The 10,826-nt window shown below is 40.5% G+C and overlaps 1 protein-coding gene across 5 annotated transcripts in view; it reads left to right on the top strand.

Moving 5' to 3' along the window:
• The first annotated feature begins 4,357 nt into the window (after positions 1-4,357).
• Positions 4,358-10,826, top strand: part of cux1b (cut-like homeobox 1b) — a 115,362-nt gene continuing 108,893 nt past the window's right edge. For 4 of the 5 annotated variants that reach the window (XM_030776496.1, XM_030776498.1, XM_030776495.1 and 1 more), the window contains exon 1: positions 4,358-4,432. In XM_030776496.1, the coding sequence (XP_030632356.1) occupies positions 4,370-4,432 (63 nt within the window). In that variant the 5' untranslated portion in view covers positions 4,358-4,369. The remainder of the gene's footprint in view (positions 4,433-10,826) is intronic. The other variant, XM_030776497.1, reaches the window with a different exon arrangement.

Raw genomic sequence — 10,826 nt, 5'->3', positions numbered from 1 at the left:
TGGGTAGGGACTGCCCGCCATACATTGTAAATTGTCTAATGGAAAACCAGTGAATTGGGAGGGTGTGTGACCACTGCAAAAAAAAAAAAAAAAAAAAAAAAAAAGGACTGTTTAATGCTGACAACTGAAGCGTATCACCAAATTAGCCTAATTGCCAAACACACACACACACACACACATACATACACACACACACACACACACACACACACACACACACACACGCTATTAGGGTTGCCACCCGTCCCATATAATACGGTATCGTCCCATATTGAAAAATAACATGCACTGACCCATACTGAATCAATACGAGACATGATTTGTGTATTTTCGTGCTCAGAACTGTTAGTATAAGCAGAGCTGGAAAAGGTAAAAATAGAAGTACTCTTGCTAAAAAAACAAAAGTACTCTAAGTAGAGTTAAACTGACAACCATTTTTGTAAATTTTAAATGAGTGACTATTTTACTCTTACTTAAGGGATACTTTAACTCTACTTAGAGTACATTTTTTTTTAGCAAGAGTACTTCTACTTTTACTTTTTCCACCGCTGAGTATAAGGATGGTGTCTTCCTCACTTAGCCTACATGCACATCTAGTTGACGGAGCTTTGGCGCCTCTTACAACCAGATGTAGCTACAGCCTCTCGCACGTTAGCAAGAGACGGCAAAGCCAATCCTATTAGCGATATTGGGTTAGGGAGGCGGGACTCGCAGTACAGAACAAGATCTGTTAATCTTTTGCTTACCAAATACATTGACTAGACACTGACTGACAACAGTGGTTAGATTTTAATTTTCTGATCAAATTTATTGCTAGGGACAATTCAGTAGTCCCTACCAAATTCTACGCCCGTGGGACCATCCATGTTAACTGTGGATCCAGCAGCTGGCTGAGAGTGGGCCTTACTACAGCCACCGAAGCCTTCCCATGCTCCTCTAGGCAGCATGCAGCCACCCTCCCCCTCTCCAACTCTTTACTCATCTCTCGTATTGATTTTTTCCCTTTGCTTTGCTTTTCTTTTTTTCACTTCCTCTCAGGGGATGGAATGTCTCAATTCTTTCTGGTCAGGGTCCAATAAAGTGAGAGGAGCGGAGAAAGGAGAGATGGCGGTGGGAGAAAAGGCAGAGAGAGAGAGAGAGAGAGAGAGAGAGAGATGGGGTAGGTTGTGAAAGAGTTGTGGTAATCAGTGACCCCTGCCCATGCTCACCCTTGACCTTGCCTTTGACATTCGACGTGACCCTTGGGTCAAGGGTTGTGTGAATGTGTCATTTGTGTGATTCACTGCTGCTCGGACGATGAGAGTGATATTACACAGCATACCCAGCCTGTCTAACTGGAACAGGTCTTCAGTTTTCCAAGACTAAGGGTTGATTTTCATCAAAACAATGTTCAAGTAGGTTAATCCTCCATGCCCTGCATCATATCCAAGGATTTTTCGGTTATATGAGCACAATATGCACAATATTGAGTTCATTATAACACTTAAGCCCATGTTTAAATATTTTGCGCAGCAAATTACCCATCTTTTTTTTCTTTCTAAAAAGTACATGCTGGAGAGTATACCTCGTAAATGACACTCCAAACATCCCAAATGCACATAATGCAGGAAATGGTGCCATCCAAGTCACCAGTCAGAGGCTCTGTCTGCACCTTAAAAGATTCTGTCTGCACAGAAACAAGCTGAGAAAAAATAAGGCATTTCTTTTTTTGTGTTATAATCTGAAACACTCTGAAATGTATACAGCTCAGTGCCTCTAAGGACACAATATCCCTCTCTAGAGCATCAGACAGCCCAGAGGGCTGTGAAAAACACCTCACAGGTTTATTAAAAGAGCAAAGTGAAGGACTAGCGGCTAAACAGGGAGACAGACACAGACTGTAGTGTGTCTGCAGTAAATGTCAGTGTTGCTGTCAGACAAGATATATCTGCTTTCTTTACTTTTGGGTCATTCAGATTCAAATTGGACATACTTAAATTTACTGCACTTGTTTGATAATAATAGTGGGGGGGGGGGGGGGGGGGGGGGGTCAGAGGGAGGAGTGTTGTGGGTGGCTGCATGTGTACACGTGTGAGTATGTGCATCAGCAGATCAAGGACATCAAGTAGATTAACAGGTTCTTGACTGTCTCCTACCACTTGTTGTTGTCTTATCAGAACATTCTGAACTCATTACACAAACACAATAGCTTCGCAGATAATGTCAGCCCCTTCACAAGGCCAGACATAAAGTAAAATGCAAACATGAGCATGATTACCTTGATAAATCCATCTGGGTATTTGTTTTAGACACGTTTTTGTAGTAGGATTAGAATTTTTTTTTCCCACCTCATTCGAAACAAGCCTTAAATGAAAAGGGTGGAGAACTAAGTAGCCTACATTATTACAGGGTTACTGGAACTTGTTTTGCCTAAAAGTTTTCTCAGTGTAATACAGTCCAAACTTAATACTCTAGCCCAAATAATGCCTTTTTTAAACAATAAATAAATGAAGATACTTAAATTAACAAGACAAACTATTTTATAAACTGTCCAGTTTCATGATGACTTGATCACAGATCCGCCCCCCCCCCCCCACATTCATATTGTATCTGATTGGGAAGAATTTCCTTTATATAGCCTAAAATTCAGATACATCTGCTCTTGGCTTCACGTGAACACAGCTAAGTTTGAAACTAGATCAAATCTCCTATTAGGTTTACACAAAATATGCTGAGACACAGTTCTAAATTTCATAGGACTGAATTCTTTTTGGCTAGCTTGACAGTAGAAAGCAGCTCAAAATAGTATGTTTAAACGACTCATTTTTTTTTTTTTTTACATTTCTGTAATGAACATTAAAAAAATAACAGCAAACCTTTTCTAGTTTATTTTTACACCACAGTTCTCAGACTTTTGACCATAAAAGGATATATGCTCACACACATAAATAAGTGAAATTAAATTTAGTTGCATAAAAGCTTACAAGGCATACAGGCATACAAAGAAGCTATTAAACTCCAGAGGCTACACTCATTAGCCTGAATTATGTTCAGCCAGGGGGCTTCCAGTGAATTAATTCAATTGGAACATGTAAATAGCCTCTGTTGACAAAATGCCCCAAAATACAAGCTAGGCAACACTTCAATCTTGCAATGCACCGTTTGTATCATAACTACTGTCAAGATGTGGGAATACGTCAAAAAGTAAGAAGGTTGTACTTAAATTGATGGGTGCGATAGATAGATAGATAGATAGATAGGTGTAATTATGTGTATATTATTTGCATTTAACGGGATCAATAATATGTATTAATGTCTCTAAATTAAAGAGACATTTGCGTATATCGTGGTCGTATTAAAAGCGTACGCATACATTTCTTATAAATAATACAATAGTTCCGATAGTCAAAGTAATGCATGTAAACAATTCCACATTTAAACGTTTGAGGCGCTGTTATCAAGCATTCGTGTTCTTGTCAAATAAACGTAACAATCACGAGCAATGCGATAACGCTGTGATCAGAACAAACGCAGAGGTTATTCTGGCTCGTTTACGCAAAACAAGGCCGATAAAAATCCGTTTAACATATGAAACACAGAAAGATAGAAACATATGGACACTTTCAAAAGTTAGAATGCTCATTGCCAGTCCAGCAATAAATTTGATGCCACGCTCCTGCCCGAAAAAATATTTGAAATATTCTAAGTTATCATTTAATTTCCTCGAACGTTTAAATAATCATTTTACAAAATTACACAGAGCTGCTTGCTTAAATAAGGTGATAGAAACAACAAGAACAACAACAGCAACAGAATCCAGCTCAAATGGTTAACCTGTAAATAAGCGATGACTTATTCAATAACGATATAATCAATAAAAGCCATCAATGAAATTATTATTTAGGCAGTAAAATACTCTGTCTTCTTGAGCCGAATCATTCGAAAAGAAATCATCCCAAAAGATGTGACAAAATTAGAATTGTGCGCTTTAAAGTTACAGTTGGAATTCTCAAATGTGTGTTGAAATTCATCTAACAACATGCACCATCTCATAATATCGAGTTATCAATTACAATTTGAGATTGTTTCACTTTGCTTTTGATCAGAATACTTCTCGTAAATACCGGTCTGGGTGGTTCAGTCAAAATCCAGTCCACGTTTTACCCGTTAAAGATATTGCCAGCTCCCGTTCAATATCTCTGCTCCGTGGCACCATTCAATACAGTAGGTTCCTGTTCAATAACTCCATTCCGCGCTACTGTTCAATAAGCGAAGGTCCTGTTCAATAGCTCCGCTCCGTGTTTTCTGCACTTCCCCCTCCTTTTTCTCTGAACTCCAGCCCCTCGTTCTCTCTCTATCAGCCTCTCACTCCGTCTCAATATGTCTCAAGATGGCGGCCAATGCGGGATCGATGTTTCAATATTGGAAGCGCTTTGATTTACAGCAACTGCAGGTTAGCATTCTTCTTTCAAGTTATCCAGCTTCCTTCAAGTCTTTCACGTAGGGTCCACTTTGGAATACTTGTTTGGCGTTTGTATGTGTCTTTGACGGTGTTTGAAGCCGCTTTAGGAGACCTCTTCTCGCATTGATTAAAGTGGCTTTCTCGCTGATCGGAAATTGATCCTCTTTGTTCAATTCCCATCGATCAGCATCATGGCGCCCCGGCGCCGCCGCAGGGAAGCTGCAAATTTAGGCATTTGTGGGATTCTTGCTCATCCGACCACCATGCAGAGACACTCACCTGTCACATTGTCAACTTTGTAGCCTGTAATGGATGTTTATGATTGTGTTATGGTTGAATTATTTTGAGGAGAATGAGGCGCGTTTGTTGCTCTACGTTGGTGGCGCTGTGGTGACAGTTGCTAGCCATAGGCATAGACAGCCTCGCAGTGTGGCTAGCTGGTGCGACTGTTTATCTCCTAAAATTATTTGGAACTTTAATTCAAATTATAAACCTGAATCTGAAGGTTGCGCTCAGTGTAATTTTTAGAGGTGGTTTCATGTTGGATTCGCTGTGTTTTAAACTTATATCGGTATTTAGTCAACTTCTTTCCAGCTAGCTGACTAGCTTGAGAGTTAACTAAGGAAAACAGTTAACCTAAGTTGTTCTGAAAAGATTCATTCATCAAAATAGAATTTTTAACCAAGACTGGTAATGTCTATGTATGCATGCCTGCTACCTATTTGGTCAACATGTCTCTTTACCTGCCTCACGTTAGTTTTCTGGAAACTTGTTACTAAGGGTTACGAAATGACAGTAGTTATTGTCAATTTACATGGTGTTTTCTAACCATGGAGAATGTGGATGCCTTTCAATGTATATAATAAAACATTTTTGTTTCCCCGGTGTCAGCGAACTTTGCTTAATAATCATGACTTTTTGTTAGCTTTGAGGAAATCGCTGGTAAGCTAGTTTGCTTGCTAATTCTGTCAATACTGTGGGATGACCGGCTGGATGGATGTTTGTTCGTTTTGTTTGATTCGTTATAACCAGTATTACATCTCTTAATTTGTCGTGCTATATATGAAGAGGACGAAAAGTCATTCTTACTGACTTAAGTTATTCAGATGCCTTTGTTAATGAGATGCACGTCCACTGTCCCATAAGTAATGGTATGTTGCAAACCGGCGCATTTGCTAACAAACGACATTCGTAGGTTTTTGCTCACTGTTAACTCTTGGATTAAAGCAGACAAATGTTGCACCTTGAAGATTTGTTATACTAATTCAACAGAAGTTCTATAAGCTTGTTAAAACCAAGTAAAAACAGAGGCGAGTCTTTGATAGCAAGCAAGTCAGTAATGTACGCTTTGCTGATGAGCTCTGTTTAGGCGTTATAATACCAGTATTACAGAAATGCGAACAGTATTTTATGTACGAAAAAAGTTGCTAGTTATAGATTTGAAATGAGACCGCGGAGACTCAACCGACGATTCTACAGTATTTGTTAAAGGTGTATCTGTGTGTCGAGGTCTTGTTTCTGATTCTCAACGCGTTAACAGACTTGTTCAGAAACGTACGTAAATGTCTGTTTTTATCAAGATTCTTTCTGTCAGGCATTGTGTATTGTTATTCAGTTTGAACAATTCCTGGTCAGGGTGGCACAGATATGTCATAGATGTCAATTTTATGTTGTTTTTTTTTCTTCTTGGACGCACTCGTTACCGATGTTTACTTTCACATATAGACACTGACACGATTAAGATTTCTCCTGCTTTTCAGACCAGTTTGAAGGCGTAAAATTTGATTTGTTAAATATATTTCTTTATTTTGTGTTGGTTAATTATGACTCAAAACAAATTTGCTTTTTGGTGGGAATTTAACGTTGACAAGTCTGTACGAATAGTTTTGATAGTGCCGTTTCTGTTGTGACGTCTCCTGTGGTTAGAACGCGCTGGATTGCCTTATCCACGTTGTGCTTTGGGAGCTCAAAATTTGTACCACACTTTAAATATAATTATTGATTTTTACCAATGTAATTTTCATAAATGCACTTCGCGTTTCACATCTTACCGCTGTTTTATTTTGTTATGTGTGATGATATCAAAGACTACATATACATTCTTAAGCAGACCAGAGATTCGTGCTTTTGTAGACATTTCGAGGCTAAATTATGATCAAATTCTGTTGTAGATGGGTAACAGTGCGTCTTTGCCTCTTGCGCAACTCTTGCCCTCTTTATAAACCAGAAAATTTGTTGCCAAACGCATTTAAGAGATTGACTGCCAGCGCAAAGCCCAGGCATGAAATATGCATCACATAAGTTTGCGATAAGGCCCCTTTGGTAATTATTGCAAAGTCCTATCAAAAGCTATTAGTCAAGACAGGGAATCGGAGCCCGCGGAGGCCGCCGGGTATGTCTGGAGGACGGGAACCAGCCGGAGCTGTGTGTTCTGAACATTTGCTGTCCATTATTGATGACAGCTTATTTACTCTGCCTCCCACGGAACTGTTCTTGGAAGATTTCCATTTGAAAGGAGTTTTGCACCACGGTTAAGAGTCTTCAGTCTCTGCTCTTTAAGAGACTTGTTACTACTTATAGTATTAAGATAGTAGCCTATAACGGTTAGTCATGGGAACAGTTAGTGACGTTAGCTGTAGGCTACCATGAATTCATTTTCAGGAGAACTGTGTTCTCACTTCTGTGCATTTCTCAAAACAAGAATTCAAAGATTGTTATAGGGCTTTGTCATTTGTCATGCCATTTTATACAAATCAAAAACGAAATTCACAAAAATTCCAGTGGTCTCTTTTAAATATAGATCAAAGCTGTGGATCAAAGTCTGGTATGTGTAATGCCCCACAGTTAGAGTTCGGACTCAAGTTTCAGCACAGTATTTTTGTTTTGTTTTGTTTTTTTTTTCCCCTGAGTTTTTTTGTTTTTTTTTTAATCATTAAGACACAAGCAGAATAGTTAAAGATCGTGTTATACAGAACAATAACCACTTTTAGCGTTCCACGCAACCAACCAACACGTAAATAAAAACAAATAAACAAAAACTCTTCATTAAGTTTCTGTATTCTCACTTTTTAATTAAACTTGAACGGAGACCCCGCCTGATACGTTCACGCGTAACCATTTAACGGCACCCGTCTGTGACATGTTGGGTAAGTGCTGGGTTGCTGGTAGGCAGAGGGGCGCACTACGTCATGGAGGGCACAGGAGACAGAGCTCAAACATGCAGGGGCCTCTGAACAGCAACCCTGGAGTCTCTCTGATGTGGCCACTTCATTTGGACTCCCTTCATCTCGTCCCAGCCTGGCCCAGGGGCTGTGGTGTCTCTGCCCTCCCGAAAAAGCTTTGATGAAGCTGCAAATAAAAGACAGCTCTCTTTTAAAACAAGCCTTGCAGGGAGGCCCTGTACAAACCCACACACTGTCAGTCTTGTAGTGCAAAAAAGAAAAAAGAAAAAAAAAAAAATTCTCAAAGAGCCAGTGTTGTAGCCGTATCAGCTAATCCATTATAGCCATCCTCTTGTTAAATCGAAGCTCGCCCGCTGTCTTGATATTCCTTCTCGTTTCGCCCTTTTAAAGTGTTCCAGGTTGAGTTGATGATTGATACTGCTCAGCAGCAGTTAGCCATAGAATCCAAGAGCAATGGGATTAGCACACTATGAGACAGCCACTCAGACACTGCCACTGGGGATAGTCCCCCTGTTTCAGCCTCCACAAGCCTAAGGTTCATGAGCCATGCTTAAATGCTTTATAATCCCCAGAGCCATTGATTGTGCACAGATGGAGTTGATTTGTAGGATTTTGTTCTTTTTCTCATGAAGCATTTTAGCATTTAGCAGGCTGTAGTTATTTGTAAGTTGAACACAATACAAAGTATCCATACGAGACGTCACATTTGTCTGCGACGGATAACCGTGAAATAGTATTTAGCAGCTGTCTTTATGGAAGCGCGTTTCTTTGAATTGTCTGTTGTAGCAAGACCAAATAAACTCTGCGACACTAATTTACATGTGAATTACACTCAGATTTTTCATATTGTAATCAACAGATCACACGAGAACCACCTCCATTTGATACACCTTCGTTTAAATACATGGACTGTTCGTAAAGTAAAATAAACTATTGAAAACATATCGGCTAACGTTAGTTAGTTATCCAAAACAGCTTTCCAAATTTTATTTTATAAGTGCTGAAATGACACTGGCTGTTGGGAGCTGCAACAGTCTTCCAGGTTGCTACACAGAGGCCTCTGTGTATGGCTCACCAGCATTGTGCAAATACACAGAAGTTTTGGTGAGAGAGCAGCCAAGGTGACACCAGCATTGCGTGTTCCCATAGGCTGTATGAGTTAAAAATCTTTTCACTTTGTTGTAATCTTTTTACTTTGTCATGGAGGCCAGAGTAGTTGAAAGAGACTGACTATGAGGTTTATTCCAAGTAACGACAGGTTACTTTAATTTAAAGTCATATGACTGTCCTGTAAAAGTTCTGAAGATTAATGAGGAAGTCGTAAGGCATTGTTTTCAGGAAAACTGAGAGGAGACATGCCGTGTTGGTAAAACATCCACAAAAAATGACCGGACTCCAAAGTTTTGTTAGCCTAATTGGTTGGGTAGAAAGGTTAACGCAGTGGGAATAATAAGATCCTGAACATTGTTCATCTAAACTTCGTTCAATCCTGTATGACATTTCAGCAAATGTAGCACTCCAGTCTTCCAGCATGTTATAGAAACACAGGAAAAGTCTGTGCATCTGTCTCCTGCGGTGTAAGCCACTCTCTCTCTCTCTCTCTCTTGTGTCTGAGTTCTGCCCTCACTGGCTTGGCATTGTCCACAAGAGCATCAGAGTTAAATTTATGAGATGGAGTTTTGGCGCTCCAGTGATATTTTTACCCCTCTGTTGCTACACTGAGCGTGTGGGGCCGAAGCTCTTGCATCATACTTCACGCGCTCTGCCCGGAGACAGTCGGGCAGGTCCTGTATCAGCCCAGCAGTGCTTTTATGGCTGACTGTGCACACCCTATTGAGGCATACTGTAGGTTTGGCCTCGTATGCGACTGTCGTCGCCCACAGCGTGCCCGCGACTCTGTCTCTTTAAGATACTGCCTTTGTCAAACGTGAAGAGTGCAGTGAAGTCGTAAACGTATGCAAACGTTTAAATGCAGGAAGATACTTTAGATAGCCAAGGCTACATAGACTACTCTTTCTTTCGGCATTGTTTAGTGTATATTGTGTACTTGAGGAATGGTTTCCTGTTTTTATTGAAAGGGTTATATGTCTTTGGGTATTGTTGTGGAATCACAAGGGCCAGGAGCTGAGGACATGAATATCTGTCCAGTTTTGTTCTATTTATTTACTTGTTTTATTTGTTCTGATTTGTCCCCTGGAGCCTTTGTGAAATGCATATCTGTTCCATTGACTCAGGCAGAGTGCATCTGTCCGCAGAGTGACGGCAAACGGGTCTTGGCCATGCTGTCTGTCCCCTACGCGCTGTATTTCCTCTTCTCTTTTTCCGTGCCTTAACAGCAGCTCCCAGACACCTGAGGCTGAGTCATCCCTCTCAAAACGGGGGGAGTCTCTCAGTGGACTCACTGGCTCGATGAATAAACCAGCCGTCTTCGACCCCAACCCCCCCCCCCCCCACCCCCCCACCCCATCCTCTCTACCACCACTAGGTCTAAATTTAGAAGGGTTTTCAGTACAGAAACTCAAGCTGATCCAGGAGTCCAGGCCACAGTACTTTCACCCGCTCTTCTTGTTCCTCATGCACTGATTCATTGGTTTAATGCTGTGAAAGGTTAAAGCCAAGCCTACCACCCCAGACAGTTCTCCCTTCTTTGGGGTTAGGCCTCCACTCACCTGTCTCAGGTTTTGAATGACTGCTGCATTTTAATCAGACTTATCTGAGGGACATGGGTTCAGAGCCCCCTTCTGACTTTACATGGTTTCAGTTTGACTAAGCTGGTTTAGATATGACTGCCATGGTTCTTGTGGGACGTTGCGTTATCTGATAAATCAAACTTTAATAACTGCAAATTTGCAGTTCAGTAATTTTGACTTGTATGACTGAAATGTTGCTTTTCGAAAAGCTTCAGACTGTGTGATCTTTTTAGGAAGATATTTCACTCGGAAATCATAAAACACACAAACTTAAACCTTTCACGCTTCAGGCCTCTCTTTAATGTAAAAAAAAAAGAAAGGTTTGTCACAGGCTAATGAATTGACCGTGTCCCACCCTAAGTATGGAAAACAGTATCGGACAGACATGTTAACTTTCACTGTTGGACAGATTAACTGATGTTATACAGGAAACTTTTTGCTCAATCTTGTGGTGGTGGTTTTCATAGGGTTGACATTTTGTTGTGACCACCCCAAGTGGGTCACACTGAGTTG

The sequence above is a fragment of the Chanos chanos genome, chromosome 6, assembly GCF_902362185.1.
Source record: "Chanos chanos chromosome 6, fChaCha1.1, whole genome shotgun sequence".
Classification (NCBI taxonomy): domain Eukaryota; kingdom Metazoa; phylum Chordata; class Actinopteri; order Gonorynchiformes; family Chanidae; genus Chanos; species Chanos chanos.
The sequence above is the reverse complement of the archived record's forward strand: the minus strand, read 5'-3'. Positions and strand labels throughout refer to the sequence as shown.